This window comes from Lissotriton vulgaris, unplaced genomic scaffold, assembly GCF_964263255.1.
Source record: "Lissotriton vulgaris unplaced genomic scaffold, aLisVul1.2 SCAFFOLD_1446, whole genome shotgun sequence".
In the NCBI taxonomy this organism is placed as follows: domain Eukaryota; kingdom Metazoa; phylum Chordata; class Amphibia; order Caudata; family Salamandridae; genus Lissotriton; species Lissotriton vulgaris.
This window is the reverse complement of record NW_028250880.1, coordinates 222,422-249,067: the sequence shown is the minus strand read 5'-3', so window position 1 is coordinate 249,067 and position 26,646 is coordinate 222,422. Positions and strand designations below refer to the sequence as shown.

General features: G+C 47.1%; 1 protein-coding gene across 1 annotated transcript in view; it reads right to left on the bottom strand.

Moving 5' to 3' along the window:
• LOC147663085 (collagen alpha-1(XII) chain-like) overlaps positions 1-14,747 on the bottom strand; it is a 223,334-nt gene extending 208,587 nt beyond the window's left edge. The window contains exons 1-3 of the mRNA XM_086950689.1: positions 14,702-14,747; positions 12,561-12,656; positions 10,762-10,953 (exon numbers count right to left, since the gene is read on the bottom strand). Of these exons, the coding sequence (XP_086806815.1) occupies positions 10,762-10,953; positions 12,561-12,656; positions 14,702-14,747 (334 nt within the window). The remainder of the gene's footprint in view (positions 1-10,761; positions 10,954-12,560; positions 12,657-14,701) is intronic.
• Between the last annotated feature and the right edge of the window lie 11,899 nt (positions 14,748-26,646).

Genomic DNA, 26,646 nt, shown 5'->3' with positions numbered 1-26,646 from the left:
GCTGGGTGTCGTCGGCGTAGGAGATGATATTGAGGTCGTGCTGGCGGGCTTCGTGAGCGAGGATGGTCATGCAGATGTTAAACATCGTCGAGCTGAGGCATGAGCTCTGGGGTACGCCGCTGATGATGTCAGTGACTTCGGAGCAGAAGGGGGAAATCGGACGCTCTGGGTTCTGCCAGAGAGGAAGGATGTGGTTCAGTCCAGGGCCTTCTCTTGGATTCTGGCTTCTTGGAGGCGTGTCTTTAGTGTGCAGTGGCAGACCATGTCAAAGGAGGCTGATAGGTCCAGGAGGATGAGGGCTGATGTTTTGCCATTTCGTAGTTGGATCCTGATGTCGTCTGTGGCAGGGATGAGGACTGTCTCGGTGCTGGGGTTTTTTCAGAATCCGGACTGGGATGGGTCTAGTATGTCGTTGTCCTCGAGGTGGCATGTCAGTTGTGTGTTGACGATTTTCTCGATAACCTTCGCCGGGAACGGAAGCAGGGAGATGGGCTTCTTTAGAAAGGGGTGCTTCCAGCTTTCCGGGAATGTAGCTGTCTCAAAGGAGATGTTGATTACTTTCCTTAGTTGGGGTGCGATGGCTGCGTCTGCTTTGTTGAATATGTGGTGTGGGCAGGGGACTGACGGTGATCCTGAGTGGATGGAGTTCATGATCTTGCGTGTTTCGTTGTTGTTGACATTGGTCCAGGAGGTCAGGCGGTTGATGCGGTTGGTGTTCATAGGGGGGTGGAGTCTGACGTTGTCGGGGTGGTCGTGGTGGTGTTGAAGCTGTCATGGATGTCAGCGATCTTGCGTTGGAAAAAGGTGGCTATCGAGTCGCACAGTTCTTGTGAGGGCGAGATGTTGTTGGCATTGGCGCTGGGGTTGGAGAGTTCCTTCACGATGCTGAAGAGCTCTTTGCTGTTGTGTGCGTTGTTGTCCAGGCGGGTTTTGAAGGAAGATCTCTTGGCTAATCTGATGAGATGGTGATGTGTGTGGGTGGCATTCTTGTGGGCTGCGTGGCTGTCCGGTGTTTGTTCATCGAGCCATTTCTTCTCCAATTTCCGTCAAACTCGTTTGGAGGTCTGGAGTTCTTCGGTGAACCAAGTGGCTATCTTGCTGGTGCAGCTGTTGGAGGGTTTCTTGAGCGGGGTGAGGGTGTTGGCGCCGTCGTTGATCCACTGTCTGAGGTTGTGGGTGGCAGAGTCTGGGTTGGTGGGGTCGGTGGGTGGGTTCTGGGCGAGGGTGATGGCCAGCCGGTCTTTGGCGGCACAGCAGCTGTTGGGTGTGGTGATGCGTGGTGGGCTTCCTGTTGGTGAAATGGATGCAGTGGTGATCCGTCCAGTGGAGTTCGATGGAGCGGTCGAAGGAAACGTGGGTGCTTGTGGAGAAGATGGGGTCAAGCGTGTGGCCAGCAGCATGGGTGGGAGCAGTGACAAGTTGTCTGAGGCCGAGGTTGTCGATCAGGGTGGCGGAGTTGGCGTCTTTGTTGTTCTCGAGGTGGAAGTTCAGGTCCCCGAGGAGGATGTAGTCCATGGAGGTGAGTGCGTGGGTGCTGACGAGGTCGGCAATGGTGTCGCTGAACAGTGGCTGGGGTCCTAGGGGTCTGTAGACGAGTGTTGTAGGGGTCAGTGGCATATAGAGTTGATGGTTGCCCTGATGCTAACCTCAGTAGCCAGAAACTTGGGGGTTAAACTAGACGCAGAACTATTCTTCCAACCACAGGTGCAAGCTGCTGTTGCAGTTTGCTTTCCCTCATTAAAGGTCTTAAGAAAGATTTTACAATTTCTTCCAGGTGAAGCACGGAAAGATATTGTACATGCCCTAGCAACTTCTAGGCTGAATTATGCAAATGTCCAGTATTTGGGACAACCAATCCGACTGTTAAATAGATTACAAAAAGTGCATTAATATTCTCAGAAGAGTACTTAATATTCCTACAATACCCAGGAGTGGATCAGGGGTAGTTCTTTCTCGTTCCAGGCAGCTAAATTATGGAACTCTTTGGGGGCCAGCCTCGCTGTCTTGAAATAGAGGCAGTCTTCAAGGCTAACCTCAAAACCTGCCTTGCAATGGAATATAGATAGCTAGAAGGGTTGACTGTGCTTTCCTTGTCATTATTGATTCTCTGCCTAGCGCCAAGACGCTCTCTTTTGCAGCAGCTGTTTTGTGCGATAGAAATACATTTTCATATATTAATAAGTTAATGAACTAAAAGTTTGCACATTACAACCTTTTGTACATCCCGCATCGCACTCTGGTGCAGGGTGGATCCTTTGTCCTGTGGCTCCAGAACCAGCCGTGTAATGTCCCACACACTATGCCCACCCCCCACAGCCCCACAGACTGCTGAACACTGCAGTGGTCAGTGCACAGCGGGTCTGGGTGTTGTCCATGGCTGCTCTCTGTGCCATCTCACCAACAGCCACACAGACCTCTGACTGCCCTCAGTACCCACCCCCCATGGCCCCACAGACTGATGAACACTCTAGCGTACAGTACTGAGTGGCTCCGGGAGTGGCCACTGGCCGCCCTCTGTACCCACGCCCCATGGCCCCACACACCGCTGAATACTCCAGCGTACAGTACTGAGTGGCTCCGGGAGTGGCCACTGGCGGCCCTCTGTACCCACACCCCATGGCCCCACAGACCGCTGAACTCTCCAGCATACTGTACTGAGTGGCTCCGGGAGTGGCCACTGGCCGCCCTCTGTACCCATGCCCCATGGCCCCACAGACCGCTGAACACTCCAGCGTGCTGTACTGAGTGCCGTCTGGAAGTGGCCACTGGCTGCCCTCTGTATCCACGCCCCATGGCACCACAGACTGCTGAACACTCCAGCGTACAGTACTGAGTGGCTCCGGGAGTGGCCACTGGCCGCCTTCTGTACCCACCCCCCATGGCCCACAGACCGCTGAACAGTCCAGCGTACAGTACTGAGTGGCTCCGGGAGTGGACACTGGCCGCCCTCTGTACTAACGACCCATGGCCCTACAGACCGCTGAACACTCCAGCATACTGTTATGAGTGGCTCCTCGTTGGGCTGACGCTGCAATGCCCAATGGACCCTCACTCCCCCGATGGGTGTCATGCTTCATCATCGGGCAGCTCCTCGTTGGGCAGGCGCTGCAATGCCCAATGGGCCCTCACCACCCCATCACCCTACACAAAAGTGACATGTGCTTCCTAACAGAGACCTAGTTCAACAATACCTCTCACTCTATGTTTGATCTCCTATTACCCACAGGCTATTCTATTTTTAGGAATGACAGACCTATCAAAGTTGGAGGAGGTGTTACAGTCATCTACAGAAATTCCTTTCAACTTAAGGCTTTTCCCATCAGCGTCTTCCGCACTTTTGAATGTCTATCATTTGAGCTTCAACTACACCACCACTCACCCCTCAGATTCCATGTCATTTACCGCCCACCTGGCAGCGGCCCTTCGTTTATGGAAGAACTCACTGACTTCATCAGCAACCAATACTCGTAAAGTGACAATCAGACCTTCGTGGGTGACTTCAATCTCCACTGGGGCTCTCTGCAAGACTCTTCCGTGAATTTGCTGGCCACCTTCCTCTCTACAAACGATCTTATCCAACACTGCACTGAATTAACACACTCTAAGGGCTCAATCGTGGACCTTGTTATTTCCAAAGCAGGCATGCTCTCTATCGCTACCCCTATTCACGTAAACTGGTCTGACCACCTCCTCATCCCATTCTCTCTTAACCTAGCGCACTCTATAACTCTGGCGAACCTAAAAGGGCTACCTCCTGGTTCCGTGACACTAACAATATTGACACTGTTTCCCTCTGTGAATCAGTTTTGCTGTCACTTCCAAGGCTAGACCCGAAACTTAGATGTTGACGTTCTCGACTCTCAATGCCTCTCAGTCCTTGCAGTCGAAATCAATAACGTCGCTCCTCTCCGAAGCAAAAAGAAAAGGCCCATTCCCTCATCACGTTGGTTCAACAAATCCCTCTATGAAGAAAGGAAGCACCCCAAGACTCCTGGAGAAACAATGGAGGCACGCGCCCTCACCGATAATTTGGCCATGCTTCGTTCAGCAAGATCCAAGTACCACAAGCACATCTTCCTTGGGAAAGCATCACACTTCAAAACCCTCCTTGAATCAGCCAAAAATAGACCAAAAAAACTATTTGATCTCATCAAGAATACTAACTGCTCTCCCCCAAACTCCAAGTTGGAAGATTCTACACAGAAAGCTACGGATTTTGCTGAATTATTCGACGAAAAGTGAAATCACTTGTGGATCAGGTCGCTCATCCTACCCCTCCAGAGGAGCCCAAATCACTAGTCATTTGGAAGAACTTTGACCCCATCTCTGAAGAAGTCCTCCTCAAGTGCATCCTCGAAACAAAGCCCTACAACCATTCTCTTGAACCCATCCCTAGTGCCATTGCCTTTGACTTCTATACCCATTCGCTTGCCTATTGGACCACTCTGGTCAACCTCTCCCTCTGTCAAGGCTCCCTTCCTGTTCCCTTCAAAACTGGGCAGGTCACCCCTCTGATAAGAAAACCCACTGCTGATGCGAATGACGTCAACAAGCTCCATCACTAACCTACCCTTTCTTGCGAAGATCACAGAAAGATGTGTTGCGAAACAACTCTCGCGTCATAACAAGGACAATGATCTTCAGTCCGGCTTCATCCAAAATTGCAGCACTGAAACAGCCCTGCTGCAAGGGATTGATGACGCGCTGCGGATACTCGATTCGGGGGGTATTGTCTTCTTATTCTCCTTGACCTTTCTGCAGCCTTTGACACTGTCAATCACAACACCCTCCTCAACACTCTTCAACAGAGAATGGGCATGGAGGGCACTGTGCTTAAATGGTTTGCTTCCTTCCTCTCTGATAGATCCCAAATGATCAAAATAGCGGACAGTATTTCATCTCCTTTGGCGGTGGGTCAAGGTGTTCCTCAAGGCTCTATACTTTCACCCACAGTGTTCAATCTCTACTTGGAACCACTGGGAAATCTCTTAAGTAAATCAGGGGTCCACTATCATCTCTACGCAGATGACACTCAAATCTACCTCAAGGTTGCCTCTACTCATGATCTCTCCATCCTAAGCTCTACTCTGGACTCCATTAAAAACTGGATGTCAACGCATCAACTGATTCTTAATCCCTCCAAAACTGAATTCCTCCTCCTCTCCTCCTCACTTTCTCCTCCCCTGGTACAATCATGGATGTACCAGATGAATCTACTGAACAATAAACCCATCATTGTCGACAGCGCAAAATCCCTTAGTGTCATACTCGACACAAAACTCAGTCTATTGTCCCACATTAATTCAATTGCAAAGTCTGCTCAATACCAACTGCGCCTTCTTTGGGGGATTCGTCGCTTCTTCCCGGAGCATGACCTTAAAACCCTGGTCCAATCGCTGGTCCTCTCCAGACTGGACTACTGCAATTCTCTTCTTACTGGCCTCCCCAACACTCACCTGTCCCCCCTTAAGTCTGTTCTCCATTCAGCAGCTTGTTTCATTTATGGGGCCAAAAGAAGCGACCACATCACACCCATGTTATCCACCCTCCGCTGGCTTCCCATCGAGGCAAGAGCTATCCACAAGACTGCCTGCATCACCCACAAAGCCTTGCACTCCTCCTCTCCTTGCTACCTGGCGAATAAACTGCAACTCTCTGGAGGCTCTAGACCATCACGAAATGCAGAAAATCTACTGCTTGAACCTCCCACTTTCAAGAAGGAAAGATCGATGGCCCAATCCTTTTCAGGCAACGCAGTGAGAATCTGGAAATCACTTCTGCGTCAGCTCCAGACCACCACCTCCTCCCAGGCCTTCAAAACTGTCCTCAAAGTTCCCCTCCTTCAAAGACACTTCCAAAGTTAATTCATGCCCTCTCTATTATCTGAAGGAAGATCTTTTAGTATGGAAAATTTCTATTCTCCATGACTATGGAAGTGCCTTGTATGCGTATCAATAGAGAGAGTGAGAGGACTAGAAAGCTAGTCCGTATCCCCAGGGATTTATATTTTATCAACAAGGATTTGCTAAATGTGACCGTTTTATTGGACTCTGGACTGTATTATCAGCAGGCACCCATTGGTTGTATTTAAAAAGCCCTCACCCACCAACCTGGTTGGTGGCATGCTTCATCATCGGGCCCACCCAGTGACACCTAGCGTGTTCCGGGTGTGCTTCGATGCCTGATTACAGCGGAGCAGGTATGTTACTGAAAGTGCATTGTGGTGGATTGTGAAGTGAAGTTAAAATGGGTAAGACGGTGGTCCCAGTACCCAAGGGTGAATTAAATTTTAATACCTGGGCCTCCGTTAGCGGTTAAAAACAAGGCAGGTGGACGTTGTGGTGGTAAAATTAATTAATTAATTAAGACCTCCTACATCCAGTTGTGGTCGACATGTTTCAGCCAGTGCCTTTAGTAATGCTGGCTTTCCTCAGGACCGTAGATAGTGCAAGTGCAGGTTAAAAACAATTAAGTGAGTGTAATCTGAATATGTGTCGCACTCACTAAGGTGCTATAAGTGTGCGAGGGGGATTCCCTCACCAAGCATACGCTAGCGTTTTGCTGTGAGTGCTCCCTGGAGTGATGCGGCAAGGGGTTTTGACCGGGATTCTTGGTCAGGACCTGCGGGATACCTGTTGTCCCGTCATCTGGAGGCTGATGACAGTACAACAGGTATCACACTCGCAGCAAAACGCTAGCGTATGCTTGGTGAGGAAATCCCCCTCACACACTTATAGCACCTTAGTGAGTGCGACACATAGTCTGATTACACTCACTTAATTGTTTTGATTGCTTTTGTAACCTGCACACATGTCACTTTTTCCTCCTGTAATGCACTGTTTGCTACCTCGTGTATTTTGTTTGCTCACAATTGTCACTTTTGCCTCATGTAACTTAGCGTTTGCTTTTGTAATTTGTTCACCTGTAATGTTCTCATGTATCAGATCTTTTCCTATTGTAAAGCGCTCTGACACCTTCGGGTAAAGTCAGCGCTATATAAAAACGCATAAATAAATAACTAAATAAATGCTTCATCGTCAGGCAGCTTTCCATTGGGCCGGCGCTGCAATACACAACGTGCCCTCACCCCCCCGAGGGGTGTTATGCTTCATCATCAAGCAGCTCCTCATTGGGCCGGCGCTGCAATGCCCAACGGGCCCTCACACCCCGAGGGGTGTCATGCTTCATCATCGGGCAGCTCCTCGTTCGGCCGGCGCTGCAATACCCAACGGGCCCTCACACCCCCGAGGGGTGTCATGCTTCATCATCGGGCAGCTCCTCGTTCGGCCGGCGCTGCAATGCCCAACAGGCCCTCACACCCCCCGAGGGGTGTCATGCTTCATCATCGGGCAGCTCCTCGTTCGGCCGGCACTGCAATGCCCAACGGGCCCTCACACACCCGAGGGGTGTCATGCTCCATGGTCGGGCAGCTCCTCGCTGGGCCGGCACTGCAAAGCCCAACAGGCCCTCACACCCCGAGGGGTGTCATGCTTCATCATCGGGCAGCTCCTCGTTTGGCCGGCGCTGCAATACCCAACGGGCCCTCACACCCCCGAGGGGTGTCATGCTTCATGGTCAGGCAGCTCCTCGCTGGGCCGGCACTGCAAAGCCCAACAGGCCCTCACACCCCGAGGGGTGTCATGCTTCATCATCGGGCAGCTCCTCGTTCGGCCGGCGCTGCAATGCCCAAAGGGCCCAGCAGGGGGGTTGTTTGCTGGAGTTCTTTTATATTTGGCCGATGTGAAGAGTGAGGTGTAGAGTGGGTGTGATAATGTGAGTAGACTGGTGTAGAGGTGAGGTAAAAATAACTTGGAAAACCCTAGGTGATTTTAATAACTGTGCTCCTCTGTTATGATTAAGATCAGGCAGGCTAGAAATGGATGCAATGGTCCGATCAAGCACAAGGTGATGTTTTAAGAGAAGCTCAAAGTTTTTCTTGTCTAATTACTGTTGAAAACATCATACCAATTCATCAGGACCAGCGCCCTAATCTACTCGTGTGAGGGTCGGTGACGAGTGTCTGTGAGTTAAGCCGCACCCTACAAAATATCACACTTGTATTCAGTATACCTTCAGGATAAAAGCTGACCTAAAGAAGTAGATAAAACAAAGAAAATGAACAGAACAAAGAATAGCATGCTGTGCATTGAGAACAAGTGCATGCTGAGGCCGTCAACGCCCTTATATTGTGGGTGTGGAACGCACTAGTTTAAGCATGATTCATGCAAAGACACCACACACTGACAAGACAGACATGTAACACTCAGCGTAAGCCCAGAAGTATAGCATGGGGACTGAAGTGGAGACGAAAGCCCCGGTCCTAAGTAACTGAGTCTGAAAGGGATATATGAATGTTTTGTAAATTATGGTTGCAAAACATTCTTATTTCACCGGCTTCTTGAAGGAGGTGGTAAACCATTCGTAAATTGTAATTGCTCCCCATAGGACCGTTTCCCCTTTGAGATTTTTAAGAGCAGGCAGTGGTTTTGTAGCCTACTCTTAAAAATTAACCTACAAAGTTTCACGTATTTTTTTAAAGCATCTTGCTTTCTTTAAGGAAGACTGGGTGCATTAAAAAAATGCTTTATTAAAAAGCAATTGCAGACATGGTGGTCTGCTAACCCTTGCAGGCCTCCATCTCTGGGATGACTGTGATTCCTAATGGGTCACAAATTGCAACCTCCCTCATTAATATGCATGAGGTAGATCAATTTGAAACCCACAAGGAATCCCTAAATGAAACTCAATGACGTTCATACATTAGGAACACCAATTTCTTATTTGCGAGAACTGAGAGGATCGCAAATTGGGAATCGGCATTCCTAACGTTTGTACATCTGGCCCTTAATCCTTTAGACCGGTGTTCTGTCAAAGGCCGGTGAGAGCATGGAGAGCGAACAAGGCACACAGGTTTCAGATCGACGCAGCATTTAGATCAGATCGATTCTAAATACCTTGGACTGTGTTGGCAGCTCTCAGGGTCTCGCTTTATTTCCTGACTTCATATTGGCCTGCAGGGGCTTTGAGGAGACACATTTTACTCTATAAACATTCTACATAAATAAGTTTAGGTTTACACATTTTTTTTTTCCGTGTGTTACAGAGGGCACTAAGGGGTACAAGGATGTGGGGGTGTATAAATTCACTGAAAAAATAAGGGTAATATGGGGATATTCGCAAGTCTTCCTATAATAAAAAAGATGACGTTTAAAACCAATCACTGAAATTCACCAGTTATACATCACTTACACATCATGGATTGGAGATGTCATCAGTGATGTGATACGTGTTGTCATAAGCAGTGCATCTTAGCGGTGCAAGTTATAGTTATGTCAGGTATGTAAATCTGGTGAATATCAGTGTTTTTTTGTTTTTTAATATTAGTTTTTGTTATCATTAGAAGACCTACCTATAACACCACTTTAACCTTTGCTCTTTTCAGTGAATTTCTATGGTTTCTATAATATAAAGTAATATCTGATTATGATATGTCTGCATTGCAGGCTGGTTCTGGTGTTGTGTGTGCAGCTAACTTGCCATGAACCCACCGCTCTACTGATTCCGCCTCACACCTTCATAAGCCACTGATCGCTGGTGCACACTGACATCCCTCCCTTGTTATGCACTCATCCCTGGTGCACACTGACATCCCTCCCTTGCTATGCACTGATCCCTGCTGCACACTGACATCCCTCCCTTGCTATGCACTGATCCCTGGTGCACACTGACATCCCTCCCTTGCTATGCACTGATCCCTGGTGCACTGACATCCCTCCCTTGTGATGCACTGATCCCTGGTGCACACTGACATCCCTTCCTTGTAATGCACTGATCCCTGGTACACACTGACATCCCTCCCTTGTAATGCACTGATCCCTGGGGCACACTGACATCCCTCCCTTGTTATGCACTGATCGATGGTGCACACGGACATCCCTCCCTTGTAATGCACTGATCCCTGGTGCACACTGACATCCCTTCCTTGTAATGCACTGATCCCTGGTACACACTGACATCCCTCCCTTGCAATGCACTGATCCCTGGGGCACACTGACATCCCTTCTTTGTAATGCACTGATCCCTGCTGCACACTGACATCCCTCCCTTGCTATGCACTGATCCCTGGGGCACACTGACATCCCTCCCTTGTTATGCACTGATCCCTGGTGCACACTGACATCCCTTCTTTGTAATGCACTGATCCCTGCTGCACACTGACATCCCTCCCTTGCTATGCACTGATCCCTTGTGCACACTGACACCCCTCCCTTGTAATGCACTGATCCCTGCTGCACACTGACATTTCTCCTCTGTCCTGCACTCGTCCCTGGTGCACACTGACATCCCTCCCTTGTTATGCACTGATCCCTGGTGCACACTGACATCCCTCCCTTGTTATGCACTGATCCCTGGTGCACACTGACATCCCTCCCTTGTCATGCACTGATCCCTGGTGCACACTGATATCCCTCCCTCCTGATGCACTGGTCCCTGATGCACACTGACATCCCTCCCTTGTTATGCACTGATCTCTGGTGCACACTGACATCCCTCCCTTGTAATGCACTGATCCCTGGTGCACACTGATATCCCTCCCTTGTTATGCACTGATCCCTGGTGCACACTGACATCCCTCCCTTGTTATGCACTGATCCCAGGTGCACACTGACATCCCTCCCTTGTTATGCACTGATCGATGGTGCACACGGACATCCCTCCCTTGTAATGCAAGCTCATTACAGATACTTTACCAGTGCATACCTTTTTGAATTAGTATATGATTCTTTTCAGCTGCGCGGAAGCATTGAGTGGGTTTCAGAAGAGAGGCTACAGAAGTCTGGAATGACCGGTCCTCATGTTGAACGGCTTGTTGAAGACCAGCACAGCTCTTTCCATTAGGATGGAAATCAGCAGAGCTTCTCGCTTTGGGATTGTAAAATATTTCTCGCTCTACTGCAAGATAGAAGGACCAGGAGAGACAGAGTGGGTACAGGATGGGAGAATAAACAGGTGTGAGACTGAGCGAGGAGCTAAGGTACTCTTCAGCAAGACTGACATAGGTCTACATTGTTTCCAGTAATAACAACAAGCACTTAAGATGCACTTTCCATTATCAGTGTAAACACTAGTACAGTGTTAGAAATGACTGACTCCATTGATATACCAATACAAGACAATGACCATGATAATTCAGATCTACACTAGACCCAAGACAAACAATGCTGATTGGTCCATGGCATCTAATGTGTGCCACTATTCATGTCTTGATTTCAATCGTTTTGTAACAAGATCACAGAGAAATCAGACTACGCCCAGCTCCAAGATCAACACCAACCATCTCCTGCCTGACTATCGATCTGTGGTCCGTTCGTCCTGCAGCAAGGAGACAACTAACCTACAAATCATAGACTGTGTCCTTCTGATTACTCATAGAGATGACCCTTGCCTCCTGATATTACTGAACCTCCCAGCTTCCATCCACAGTAGTGAGCAACTCATCCTAATTGACACCGTTTAGTCTCAAATGGGTTTCCGTGGAGACGCCCTTCATTTGTTCTCCGCCTCCCTTTCCAACTAACATGAGTTCATTCATATGGGCACCTGATGGTCCCCAAAGTTGTTACTCACCTATGGAGTACGTCAGTGTTTCATATTGTACTGCATCATCTTCAGCCCCAACAGGGAGCCCCTTCTGGCTCTACTCACAGATAACATGAAAGGACACCACTACACTCATGACTCACAACTGTATTTGAAGGTCACCTCACCCCTGTAACAAACACCCAATTCTTAATGTGCTTCTTGTAACTCATCCAGACCTGGTTGTACAGCACCTACCTGAAGTTAAATCTGACCAAACTAGAAATCCTGCTGTTACCCAAGAACAACATCCAACAACTAGTCATGCCTGGCTCAAAGACAAAGAACCTGGTTGGATTTAAACACAAATGTACACCTCATGCCATCTCACTCTAGACACAGATCTCATCTTCAAGAAACACATTCCCAAGAAAACTAAGAGGGCCGGAGGCCAGTCCTTTCTACTAACTGAGACTAACTAGAAAGCAACTTTAGACCCCCCTTTCACCTGCTTGGTTGCAATGCTCTGCTCCACAAGCTTCTCCTTAAGAGTACTCTTCACAGAGCCGTGCAGCAGGACGGCTAATGATGGACCAGAAGAACTATGACCAATGACCCCACCCTGATGGATCTCCACTGATTGCACCTCACAGCCTGTAGCATCGTCAAAACCAGCTGTATCATCTACAAAGCCTTAACGAATCAGTTAGCAACAGCTTTTAGGTGATAGCGAGCAGTTTGGGGCCCGCCTTGCATGTCAGCGATATTTATCGTTAATGACATGCAAAGTGGGTGTACTCAACCATTACCTTTCGCAAACCAGTCGGTGGGCAACTGCACATCCCTAGTTTGTGAATGGGAATACTATATCCTTTTCCACATCCTTGCTACCGGCTCCTAACAAAACTATCTATGTTTGTAGCTGTATTGGTGGGCCATAGGCCGGTCCGGTGTGTGAAGATCTGATCACTGCTGCTTACCCAGACGGTAAAGAACGATGGTTACAAAGGTGCTCACGGCGGTCATCACTCCCACGGTTATAGCGTGTCTCCTCATGCGACAGAGCTCTGAGCGAACTGCAAATAAAATAATACATGATTATTAATTACTAGAGTTATTCACCTTTCAATACCTGAAGTACAACCTCAGTGAAGATGCACAGCCCTGTCCTAGCAAGTGTCTTTGAGTGTGCATCAGGACTAGCCAGTGACTCTGTGTGTGCGAGGTCCAGTATATGACTGTGTGTGTGCCTGGTCCAGTAAGTGACTCTGAATGTGCCCCAGGTCCAGTAAGTGACTCTGTGTGTGCCAGATTCAGTAAGCTACTGTTTGTGCGCCAGTTCCAGTAAGTGACGCTGTGTGTGCGAGGTCCAGGAAGTGACTCTGTGTGTGTGCCTGGTCCAGTAAGTGACTCTGAATGTGCCCCAGGTCCAGTAAGTGACTCTGTGTGTGTGTCAGGTCCAGTAAGTGACTCTGAATGTGTGCCAGGTCCAGTAAGTGACTCTGTGTGTGCAAGGTCCAGTGAGTGACTCTGTGTGTGTGCGAGGTCCAGTAAGTGTCTCTGTGTGTGTGCCAGGTCCAGTAAGTGACTCTGAATGTGCCCCAGGTCCACTAAGTGACTCTGTGTGTGCGAGGTCCACTAAGTGACTGTGTGTGTGCCAGATCCAGTAAGTGACTCTGTGTGTGTCCGGTCCAGTAAGTGACTGTGTGTGTGCCAGGTCCAGTAAGTGACTCTGTGTGTGTCCGGTCCAGTAAGTGACTGTGTGTGTGCCAGATCCAGTAAGTGCCTCTGTGTGTGTGCCAGGTCCAGTAAGTGACTCTGTGTGTGTCCGGTCCAGTAAGTGACTGTGTGTGTGCCAGATCCAGCAAGTGCCTCTGTGTGTGCCAGGTCCAGTAAGTGACTCTGTGTGTGTCCGGTCCAGTAAGTGACTGTGTGTGTGCCAGATCCAGTAAGTGCCTCTGTGTGTGTGCTAGGTCAAGTAAGTGACTCTGAATGTGCGCCAGGTCCAGTAAGTGACTCTGTGTGTGCCAGATCCAGTAAGTGACTCTGTGTGTGTGCCAGGTCCAGTAAGTGCCTCAGTGTGTGCACCAGGTCCAGCAAGTGCATCTGTGTGTGTGCCAGGTCCAGTAAGTGACTCTGTGTGTGTGCCAGGTCCAGTAAGTGACTCTTTGTGTGCCAGGTCCAGTAAGTGACTGTGTGTGTGCCAGGTCAAGTAAGTGACTGTTTGTGTGCCAGGTCCAGTAAGTGCCTGTGTGTGTGTACTAGGTCCAGTAAGTGACTCTGTGTTTGTGTCAGGCCCAGTAAGTGACTCTGTGTGTGTTCCAGGTCCAGTAAGTGACTCTGAGTGTGCCAGGTCCAGTAAGCGACTCTGGTTGTGTGTGTCAGGCCCAGTCAATGACAGTGAGTGTGTACCAGGACAATACACTGAGCGTTTGCCACAACTGTTAGAGTACTTTAGTGAGTGCTAGGCTAACCAGTGCCTCCCATCTGTACCAACATTAGCAATGACTTTCAGAATCTGCCAAGACCATCACAGATTGCTGGTGTATACAAAAGTGTAATACTGGCTCTCAGTGTGTGCTGACCTGGACAGCAATTCCTTGAGTGTGACAGGTCTAGTTATCAATGTTCAATGTGTGTCAAAACTGACCATTGACTCTCAGCGTGTTTGCAGTCCGGCCGGTGACTCTGTTTGTGCCAAACCCAGACCCTGATTGTCTGTGTGTACCAGGCGTACCTAGTCACTCCTAGTGTCAACCGTGACTACCTTCTAAGTCTCAACGAGTACTGTGGTCTTTGACTCAGTGATTCACAAGATGGGAGACTGACTAACAGCGTGCGACAATACTAGCAGGTCAGTTCAGTGTATCCATGACTAGTCAGTGAATATCCGTGTGCATCTTTCATGGTCAGTGACTCCCAGTGAGCACCATGACTAGCCTGTGTGTGTCAGTGAGAGCCATATTTAGAGCTTTGGCTCTCAGTGTCTGCCAAGATGAGACACTGACTATCAGTTAGAGACAACACAGTGTATCCCATGTCTGTTGAGTAAATCCCAGTGTGAGTTGAAAGCTGACCCCCTCACACTGTATCCTCATAAGAGCTTGAAGGGCGGCTTTACCTGAGGGTGAAGGTTCACGCCTCCTCGAAGCACTGGTTGAAGCCATTTAATCCTCTGCAATCCACAGGGCTCTGTAAAGAGAAGAGCTTGGATACAAGTTGTTTTTACCTAATGCAGACACAGGAAACAGCCTAGAAAGTGCTGATGCATCTCTCCATGATGCACACCATGGGGGAGGGAGGGAGGTGGGGAGGATCAGATACAATCTTGTTACTGCTGCAGTTTGTGTGAGATGGAGAGATGCTGAGAGTCAAGATAGGAGGCAGCACCACCAACAACTATCTTCAGTGGTGCGTAGGAGGGCGGTGGGAGGGGGAGAGAAAGAGAGAGAGAGAGGCTGAGAGGGAGGGACGGAGAGAGAGAAAGAGTAAAAAGAGGCATTTGTGCAAGGGAAAGTGCTCTGAATAGAGAAAAAGTTAAATATGCCCCAAAGTCTGAAGAGAACCCTGAGCTAATCTTCGTTCCCCTAATCTGGAACACTATGGGACTTATTTACAAGGGAATTGCACCACCGGAATGTCCCTTCTACCGATGTTCCAGTAGCACAATGTCCTGCACCATATTTACAAAGAGGCATTTAGCCACTTTTTGAGGCTTAACGCCGCTTTGTACACATGGTACCTTTTCAAACAGGTATCTGCGTGAAAGGGGCATGCATTGGGTGTTGCTTTGGGCGTTCCACCTCAACACCATTGCTTTTGAAGCTGCTCCAGATGTACAAGGATCTGTAAATCAGAGGCAGTGCCGAAAACAAATGCCATTGAAAAACAGGCGCTATAGTGGCGCAACGAGGAGAAACACTTTTAGTTCTCCTTGTTTTTGCTTTGAAAGTGTTCCTTCCTGCAGATGAGAAACCCTTAAATTAACCCTGGGCAATTAACTCCGCTCCACTAGCGGAAGTTGCAGAGATTTGGTAACTACGCATTTCATTGTAAACATGGAATTCATGCAATAATTCCCGCTCCACTGCGCAGTGGAGTCACTCACTATACCCACAACCCTTTGATAAATCAACTTTATCTTTACATGCTGGGAAAAAACATATAAGCAATTCACAAAAGTGAACTTTGAAAAACATCAGGCAATGAGAGAGGTGAGGATTTTGGGGTCACCCCTTACTTAGGGGGAGGGCAAGAGAATGCCTTGAACACAAAGAGCATATCATGCTGAACAATTTGGTGGTTGTTGGATCCTCCTAAATCCACCCCAAGCAAAGTTATGGGAAAAATACAGTGCCAACCAAAGGCCCTGCAAAGCATTATGGGACGAGATTCTAGAGTTTAGTGAATATTATAGTATTGGCTCTCAGCTGAGCCCAAGAGCCTGCCCCTTGAGGAATGTTTTGATATTGGATACTATACTATTCACTGCACCCTAGAATATTGTCCCATAATGCTTTGCAGGGCCTTTGGTTGGAATTGTATTTTTTGCCCATAACTGTGCTTGGGGTGGTCCTAAGAGGATGGGACCCTCACTGAATCGTTCAGCAAGATGTGCTCTTTGTTTTCAAGGCATCTGCTTGGTTCTCTCCCTAGGTTAGAGAGGAAATCAAAATCATCACCTCTCTCACTGCTTGCTGTGTTCTCATGTTCATTTTTGTGAGATGATTATATGCATTTTTAGCACATAATAATAGAGTTGCTTATCTTTACCAAGGGTGTGTGAGGTTTCTGTTTTATTAATTGTGGTGAGACGGAATGGAGTTGTGGAGTGGAATTCAAGGTGTTTTTTATCAATTCCACAGAATTCCATGTAGTGGTACTCCACCAACTACGCCCACCCTTACAGCCCTGCGTTTTTGAAACGGCAGACCACGGGGATGCAAGATTTGCTGCAGCTCCCTCTCCGTCATTTCTTGTAAATATGCCCCATGACTCTCTCATGCCCTCTAAAGACAATATGTTGATTTGGATATTTTTACCAGTTGATCTAGAAAGTATATGACTCAAATTAGCTACCAATCATTCAGCTCACACATGTTTGTCTGCACACCACCAAAACTGGGGGCACCTTATGTGCTGTGATTTCGTTACTATTCAAATGTTCAGTTCTTGCAAGATACATAATAAGTATACGCCTGTATGTCAGCTGTTTGACTAATTTATTTGAGTTTTGTTTATTTCTGACGTATGTAAAGATCTACGTGTTTACCTAAATATCTGAATAATAAAGTAAATTGTCCTCATTCACCTTCAATTGCTGTTACCTTAAGGTCCTGAAACAGAGGCATCAAGGGCAGGATACCACGAGCATGCTAGTGCAGTCGCTGTGACCCTAATTGATGTCCATAGATGAAGTCAGAACCCTTCTACTGTACTCAGCATTGGTCGGTCCACGCCAATGAGCTGCTCTTGATGCCTTTCTCAGCAGACGCGCCCACAGGCAGGCTCACTCTACCGCACCACTGATCTGATCAGACCAATCTCCTACCTCTTACTCTTTGGATCCACCAGAACAATTTACCCTGATCCATTCCCCTAGTATCCCACCCTTAAAAAGAACACACCCCTTGAGTAAAGAAGACCACCCCAAACAACCTGCCTCTATGCTCCTGATTTATAAGATTGAGGAGAACCTGCAAAAATAAGCCGCCTTTGAGCCTCTTGGTTAATTTCTATATAATTTTATTGGCAAACTCAAATTCATTTTATTTAGCATGCTTCAAATAATAAAAAATATCATAAATACAGAATAGTATTTTTTTATGTAAAAAGATGATAACACATTTACTGTGGCAGTTTCATTAAGAGGTAGAAGTTGTTGGAATTGGCAGAGTTTAATTCTACAGGATACAGCTGAGTTACATTAAAATTCCATGAGAATCCGCTGAATTCCATGACGGGGATTTGGAACTATTTTCATAGCACAAAATGCACCCTAGCGTCCACAAATAGATGCGAGGATGCATTTTGTGCTAAGAAATTAGTGCAGTGAACCACGCTTGGCACACTTACATACTCTGCAGTGATTATAGTGTAGAGCATGAAAGGCACTGACTCCGAGTGGTATGCCATGGTTTATTTATTTATTTATTTATTTATTATAAAGTTTTGTATAGCGCGAACAAGACCCGTGGGTATCAGAGCGCTTAACATAGAAGGCTTATAGGAAAGACATATATATACGACAGTTATATGGACAACAAATATGAGGTAGATGATAAATATAATATAACACGTGTGCAGTTAGCGTTGATAGTCAATGGTGGGTGTATTTCTATCTTAGGTAAAATGTAAAAGCAAGTCTGACAGTTGGGTCATCATCAGATCGTGAATGATCTATTCTAGGTAGTGTATTTCTTCAACAGAAAGCTCTTCACTTCTCGCTTAAATGATGCCACGTTTTGGATCTTCCTGATGTTAGGAGGGAGAGAGTTCCATATTCTGGGGGCAGCTCCTGAGAACGCTCTGTCGTAGGTTTTTTTCTTGTGGAAAAGGGCTGGCCGTAGTAGGAATTCCTCAGTACTCCTCGCTGGTCGATTACCTCCCGATAGCTGGATTTTCTTCGCTAAGTATCTTGGGGTGTTGTGGTGTAGCGCTTTATGGGTGATACATGCCATCTTCATTTGGATTCTAGCTTCATAGGGTAACCAGCTTAAAGCTTTCAAGTGTGGCGATATATGATCGTATTTTCTTGATCCGGTGATAATTCTTGCCGCAGCGTTTAGGCATGCTTTCAATGGCGCTGTGGACAATTTTGGTAGTCCCGCTAAGGTGGTGCAGCCATATTCAATCCTCGAGATAACTAAGGATTGGATTGCTAATTTGAGATCCGCTTCTGAGATGAACGGTTTCAATTTTCTTAAGTAGTTCAGGTGGAACCTGGCATTTTTAGCCATTGAGTTGATATGGGCTTTCATGTCCAGGTTCTCGTCCAGAGTGATTCCTAGCGATTTCGCTGACTTGATTAGTGTTGGGTTGCAGTTTAACGCAGTCACCACCTTCGTCCATTCCTTTATTTCCGTATGGCTCCTAGCTGGTGAGATTAGTAGGAACTCTGTTTTGTGAGCGTTCAACTTCAGCTGGTTGGTGGTTAGCCATTGTAGAGCCATTTTTAGAGTCTCGTTCATTAGCTCCATGTCTTTTAGGGAAGAGATCTTTAAGTATATTTGCGTGTCGTCTGCATACATGTGATAGGATATCTGTGATTTTTGGAGAATTTCTGTGAGCGGTTCGACGTAAAGGTTAAACAGATCGGGGGATAATGATGATCCTTGAGGGACTCCAATTGAAATAGGGCATGGAGTTGAGATGGACTGATTAACCAGGAATCGCTGTGTCCTGTTCTGTAAAAAAGAGATAAACCATTCCAGCACGGTTCCTGACAGGCCCATCCTGTCCCGTAACCTGGTCAATAGGGCTTCGTGATTTACTGTGTCGAAGGCCGAGGACAGATCTAGGAGAATCAGTAGACATGCTTTGTTTTGGTCAAGTGCCTGTAGAGCATCATCGACAATATGGAGGATCGCTGTTTCAGTGCTGTGCCCTGCTCTGAATCCTGATTGGCATTCGTCAAGTAATGAGAATTTGGTGATGTGTCGGCTTAGTTGGTTCTGAACGCATTTCTCAATTAGTTTGGCCAGTAGCGGGATGTTGGTCACTGGGCGAAAGTTGTTTGGGTCTGATCTATCTGCTGAGGGTTTTTTGATTATGGGAGCAACTTGTCCTGTTTTCAGGCAGTCTGGGAGGATCCCTTGTGATAGTGACGCATTTATAATTTTAGTCCATATTGGAACCAGGGCGTGATTGATTTCTTTTACACATTTTGCAGGTAATGGGTCTTGGTAGTGGTTGTTTGGCTTTATTTCGGAAAGCGTTTTGGCGATACTGTGCTGGTCATATAGTTCGAACGTATCCCACCTTGCCTCGTTTTTTGTCATGGTACTCTCCGTAGTCACAGCAGTATCTCTCGTAGGCATTGGATCTATGGGAAGGTTTGCCACTGTGTTTTTGAGCTCTACTTCTAGCGATTTCGCCTTCTCTGTGAAAAATGTAGAAGATTCTTCACAATTTAGAGGTGTTTTGGAGTTCTCATGGACTGATTTAGCTAGTTTGTTTGATTGTTGCTTTAGGATTTCAAAGAGTTTCCGTGGTCTGTTTTTGGCATTGTCAAGTTCTGACCGTATGAATTCTTGTTTTGAGTTGATGATCTTTTTGTTATATTGGCCTCTAATTTTTCTGAGTGCTTTCAGCTCTGGGGATGAAGGGTGTTGTCTCCATTTTCTTTCGGCCATTCTCAATTTGCGCCTTTCTTCATTTAGTGATTCATTAAACCATGGGTTTTTTGTCTTCTCCGAGATATTTTTCAATTTTAGGGGCATGGTGTTGTTGACAATATTTTCGACTGTTGTTAGGTAGTGGTCGGTCAGCTCATTCACATTATGCACATTGTTATGCGGTTTTAGGTCTCTTTCACAACTTTCAACTAGTAGCTTTAAGTTTGCATCTCTTGTGTCTCTGACCCATTTTTTGGTCTTGAGGGGTTGTCTGGTCATGCCTTTTATCATTATAGGTATCACGAATGTTATGGCATGATGATCCGACCAGTCACATGGTGTTATAGAGAGGATTGATGTCTCTTTCTTTCGTGAGATAATCCAGTCTAACGTCGCTCCTTTCGAGTGAGTGGGTTGTGTGCATATTTGAGTAAGGTTCAGTTCATCAAGGAAGTCTTTCAGCGATTTGACCAGTTTGTCGTTGTGGTCTTCCCAGTGTAAGTTGAAATCACCAAGAAATATGTTGTTGGCGCCGTCGTTTGAGTTGGTCGTTATGATCTCCATTAGCTCCTCTGTAAACTTTGCGCTGTCTCCTGGTGGATGGTAAAAAGAGTGCAGGTTGCATCTTTGGTTGTTGGTTGTTCTTATATTAAGGCCTAGGTATTCGCTGGATTCTAGAGGGTCGGTTAGAATTTGTTTGACCTCAATAACAGATCTGTGAATGCAGGCTATACCTCCTCCTAGCTTTATGGGTCTATCAAGTCTCAAAATGTTATATTGGGGTGGTACTAGGAGATCCATGGAAGGGGATGAGGATTCCGTGAGCCACGTTTCAGTGAGGACTGCTATATCAATGTCCTTGTTAATGATCAGGTCAGCTATATCCGAGGAATGTTTGGTTGCCGACCGGCAGTTGAGTAGTAGACATGTCAGGGGTTTTTCTTTGTTGTTAAGGACGCCAGTCTTATTCTCTGTTGCTGTGAGCTGTATCTGTTGTAGGTTGTGAGGGTTAGATGTTCTATCATTCTTTCTCAATGTTCTGTTAGGGTCGAGTGGTACTGTTTTGATTCTTTCCTCTTTCTCGCGGTCCAGTATTTCATACGATCGTGTTAAGGCCAGAGTTTCCTCTTTTGATAATGGTTTTGTCCTATTTGGTCGGTTATCATTATGTTTCATCTGCCAGACCGTTTCGTTATTCTTTTTTTGTGAACAATTTACAACGTTTTGGATGTGCGTGACCTTGGCGTGAATGCTCGCCGTCAGCTCCTCTATTTTTTCAATTGCCTGTGAGGTGTTTATAGTGATTTGTGCCATCTTGTTTATTAGTTTCTGGAACATCTTAGTATCTTTCTTGTTCTGATGTGATTTCTTGGGGTAGACAGATCTGTTTATCCGGGATTTGTGTTTTGTTCTTCTCTTGTATGGATCTGTTCTTAGTTCAGCCTCTTTTCCCTTTGTAACCCATGTTTGATTGGCCCTTCCGTTACTGTTGGAGATGTCGTCATTGTTCGCTCCGTTCTGTGTTGTTGTGAGAGCATTTGAGGGTGATAGTCTGCATGACGTTGGTATTGTACTCGAGGGGGGTGTAGGGGGGTAGACACCTTCTCCATTGTCCACTTCCTGCTCATCCTGGGGCTTTCTTCTCGAGTCCGATGTATGCTCAGCCTGGGGGGTCTCTTCGTTCATGAGCGAGGGCTGCTCTTCTCTTTGGGGCTGGTCCTTGTCCTTATTCGCGCGTTTGCTACACCTCTCCGTTCTTTCTGTCGTGTTCTCAGGCTTGGACATTACCTTCTCAGGTCTAATTTCTCGTTCAACGCTATGAGCATGGTGCTCCCTGATTCTAATGACTCCTCTGATGTTATCATTAGTGACGGGAGTGTCTTCTGGTTGGGTCAGGAGTAGTTGGTGTCTTGGGTCTTCTAAAGAATCTTTCAACATTTGGAATATCTTGGCAAATTTCTCCAGTTCTCGGTTCATGGGAAGCTCTTGGCTCTTAAAATTAAACAGTGAAACAGCAGAAATGTTATCTTAAAAGTAAGTGAAGATTATAAGGAGTTTGTAGAACCAGCCGATATTTGCAGAGTATTTAAAAACTTTTACCAGCACTTGTATACGGAAGAGGATAGGACTGCACAACTTGGACGGGATGGCACGACAGGAGGAGGTGTTGATAATTTTGGCCATAAACTAGGAGAACAAGATAAGTTAATGTTAGAATCGGATTTGACTATGAGCGAAGTCGAAGAAGCTTTGCAAGAATTGGCTGCAGGAAAGGTTACATGGCCAGATAATATCCCTATTGAGGTATATAAGTGCCTTCAGGATGTTTTAGTACCATTTATGTTGGATCTCTTCAATGGGGTATTCTGTTTTGGTGCGGTGCCGAGCTCCTGGAGAAGTACAAACATCGTAATTTTCCATAAAAAGGGGAAGGTCAAGGAAGATCCGGGCTCCTATCGCCCAATATCCCTCATAAATGCAGATACTAAAATGTACTCGAAGGTCTTGGCCAAGAGGCTGGGGGGGGGGGATAGTTGGGGGTCTAGTCTCGCCATGGCTGCACGGGTTTGTACTGGGGCACGACACTGCTGATCACATCAGGCGGGCTTACAAGAACCTTAGAGATAAGGTGAGCAAGTAGATTAAGTGCATTGTGTACTATAGGTCAATACAGAATACAGGGAAATATACAGCTTTTGTCTCTTTAGGAAGGACTTAAGAGGCACCAGATTTGGAGTAAAGAGGACCCTTAAGTTTATCGAACTAGATATAGAGGGTGAGTGCTATCGACTCAAACGCCTAAAACGTTTTAAGTTTCTTGTGGAGTGTATACGTACTATTGCTGTTTGGTAATAACAAGGGTACTAATGAAGATAGGAATATTCTGATCAAAGAATTGTAGGTTGATAACTTACTGGAGAATTTACTTAACATGAGACTCACCAGAGAAACTTATACATCTATGGGGTGGGGAACTGAATAAGGAGTGGTGACGACACCTGGGAGGAACCTGTAAGGGTAATGTGGGATATAGCGTGTATAAAATTTGAGTTTGGTGACTTAGTTTGCACTTATTTTGCTATTTAGATTGAAGTACTGGTAGGAATACGTGGAGGCCATTGTCTTGGACAAATCTAGGAATTTAGAGGTGATTCGGTTATTGTTTAGTAATTAACCTCCTCGTTAACTTGTACTGGGCTATAAGGTACCCACATAAATTGGAGTGCAACTTCAGAACCTCAATAGAGGTACTATTTTTCTTTTCTCTATTTTCTCACTCGATGTGCCTACACACTGAGCGGAATGAGCACAATACTGGGGGTGAAGGGCACTATATTTTCCCTTCTCCATATGCCATATATAGTATATATTGTAATTATGGGCAATGTTTATTTGGTTGCAGCCCTGAGGAAGTCAATGTGATGTATTAATGCACGACGAAAAAAGGGTTGGCTGCTGTACCATCTATACAGAAAAACCAGATTGGAATAAATTTTCAAGACTTGGGAAAACCGAAACCAAAGAAGGAGTGTACTTTGCTTGTTCCGATAGATACACAGTGACGCTTGCCAAAGACTTGTTTGAAGGAAAAAAATTAGAGCATTGATATTTGTGTGCTCAGGGAGTGGTGTACAATTTTGTTTCTGTGTCAACAGGAGTTGTGGGTGTTGGATACACACTCTCCCTCTAGAAGCACCATTTTGTGATATTGCTTGGCAAATATACCCTGATAATTATTGTGGAGCGCTCTATAGTCTGTTAGTATCCAATCTTGAAACACATCAGGAGGGCAATCACGTTATTCGACTCCCAGGCTGCCGTGGGGGATCAGATCGCCATGATCCTCCTCGACACAGAAAAGGCCTTTGATCCGGTCACATGGAGCTATTTGTGGGGGATATTGGAGCAGTGGGGCTTTGGTCCTAACACCTTGAGAGCTATAAAGGCTATGTATGCAAACCCTGTAGCAAGATTCCAATTAATGGGAGACAGCTCTGAGGAGATAGTTATATCTTGTGGGACTCGTCAGGGCTGCCCTCGCTCTCCAATATTATTTGCCCTATACATAGACCCCCTGATTAGGAAGATCCTAGGTTGTGCGGGTATCAATCCTGTGGTCTGCAATAGTTTCGAAACCAAGCTCATGGCGTATGCAGACGACTTGGCAATAACAACACCAGATCCGGAGCAGGCTTTGGCTGCCCTTTTAGAAATCACCTCAGACTTCGGCCAATACTCAGGCTACCACCTCAATGAATGTAAAACTCAAAAAATCTGCTTAAATGTCAAGTCAAGTCAAGTCAGAGAATTTATATAGCGCACTACATACCCAGAGGGTCTCAAGGCGCTTAAGGAGGGCCGGGGAATCACTTGTCAAATATCCACGTTTTAAGTTGCTTTCTGAATGCTAGGTGGTTCTGGGTAAGGCGAAGGTAGGTGGGAAGTGAGTTCCAGGTTTTAGCTGCCAGGTAGGAGAAGGATCTACCTCCCATGGTGGTCTTGTTGATGCGAGGTACAGTGTCAAGGGCTTGGTTGGAAGATCGAAGCTGGCGGGAGGGGGCGTAGAAGGACAGTCGTGTGTTGAGGCATTCTGGTCCGATTTCGTAGAGTGCTTTGTGTGCGTCGGTAAGGAGCCGGAAAGTGATCCTCTTATTGACGGGAAGCCAGTGGAGGTTTTTCAGGTGACCAGAGATATGTTCTTTACGCAGGATGTCTAATATGAGCCTGGCAGAGGCGTTTTGGATTCATTGGAGTTTTTTCTGGAGTTTAGCGGTAGTCCCGGCGTAGAGGGTGTTTCCATAGTCCAGTCAGCTCGTGACCAGAGCGTGGGTGACCGTTTTCCTAGTTTCGGTGGGGATCCAACGAAATGTTTTTTTGAGCATGCGAAGAATGTTGAAGCAGGATGAGGAGACGGAATCCAGGATGACGCCCAGGTTCTGAGCGTGGTCTGTCGAGATGGGTGCTTTTCCAAGGGCTTCTGGCCACCAAGAGTCGTCCCATGCGGAGGGGGAGGTACCTAAGATGAGGACTTCTTTTTTATCTGAGTTCAGTTTCAGACGGCTGTGTTTCATCCATTCGGCTACTTCTTTCATTCCTTCTTGTAGGTTCGTTTTGGCGGTGCTAGGGTCATTGGTGAGTGATAGGATCAGTTGAGTGTCATCCGCGTAGGAGATGATGTTGAGGTTGTGTTGGCGGGCGATGGCCGCGAGGGGGCTCATGTATACATTGAAAAGGGTGGGGCTGAGTGAGGATCCTTGTGGTACGCCGCAGATGACTTCAGTGGCCACTGACTTGAATGGTGGAAGGCGGACTCTCTGGTTTCTTCCGGTGAGGAACGATGTGATCCATTCCAGTGCTTGTTTCTGAGGCGCTGTAGAAGGGTGCTATGGCAGACAGTGTCGAAGGCTGCGGAGAGGTCGAGGAGGATGAGGGCGACTGTGTCTCCATTGTCCAGTAGAGTTCGAATGTCGTCTGTTGCTGCGATGAGGGCGGTCTCAGTGCTGTGTTTTGCTCGGAAGCCGGACTGTGAGGAGTCGAGGGATTTGTTGGCTTCGAGGAAGGCGGCGAGCTGGTTGTTGACAGCTTTCTCGATGACTTTGGCCAGGAATGGAAGGAGCGAGATGGGGCGGTAATTTTTGAGTTCGGTGGGGTCCGCTGTGGGTTTTTTCAGAAGGGCGCTGAGTTCAGCGTGTTTCCAGCTTTCCGGGAAGGTGGCGGATTTGAAGGAGCAGTTGATGACGTCTCGGAGGTGCGGTGCTATGATGGAGTCTGCTTTGTTGAAGATGTGGTGAGGGCATGGGTCTGTGGGGGATCCTGAGTGGATGGAGTTCATCAGGCGGATGGTGTCCTCAGTGGAGATTGGGTTCCAGTCATTAAGGATGTTCGAGGGGGGTGGAGGTTCAGCAGATGGTTGGGTGGGTTGGTCATCGGGTTGGTTGTCGAAGCTGTTGTGGATGTCTGCAATTTTGTTGTGGAAGAATGAGGCTAGGGAGTCGCAGAGTGCTTGAGAGGGGGTGATGTCGTTAGAGTTGGCCGAGGGATTGGTAAATTCTTTGACGATGTTGAAAAGTTCCTTGCTGTTGTGGGCGTTGTTATCTAGTCGTTCTATGAAGGTGGTTTTCTTGGCTTTTCGGATCAGTTGGTGGTGTATGCGGGTGGCGTTTTTGAAGGCGTCCTTGGTGCTGGTGGTTGGGTCTTTTTTCCAGGCCTTCTCAAGGGAGCGGCAGAGTTTCTTGGATTTCTTAAGATCATCGTTGAACCATGATGCCTTCTTGCTGCCAAGTTTGCTTTGTCGTTTTTTCAGTGGTGCTAGGATGTCGGCGCTGTTGGAAAGCCATAGGGTGAGGTTGGTGGCTGCTTGGTCGGGGTTTGAGGAGTGGGCTGGGGGGTTTAGAAGAAGCGATGAGGAGATCTGGTCGATGGTGATTTTGTTCCAGTTTCTTTGCAGAGTAGGTTGGGGGTAGTTGTTGGGTTTGGGCTTGTTGTAGGTAAAGTGAACGCAGCTGTGGTCAGTCCAGAGGAGAGCCGTAGTGTGGGTGAAGGAGACATGGTTGCTGGAGGTGAAGATAGGGTCGAGAGTGTGACCTGCGATGTGGGTGGGGGAAGTGACCAGTTGTTTAAGTCCGAGGTTGGCGAGGTTGTCCAGAAGGGTGGTGGAGTTGCGGTCGTTGTTCTTTTCAAGGTGAAAGTTGAGGTCTCCCAGAAGGATGTAATCTTTGGAGGGGAGGGC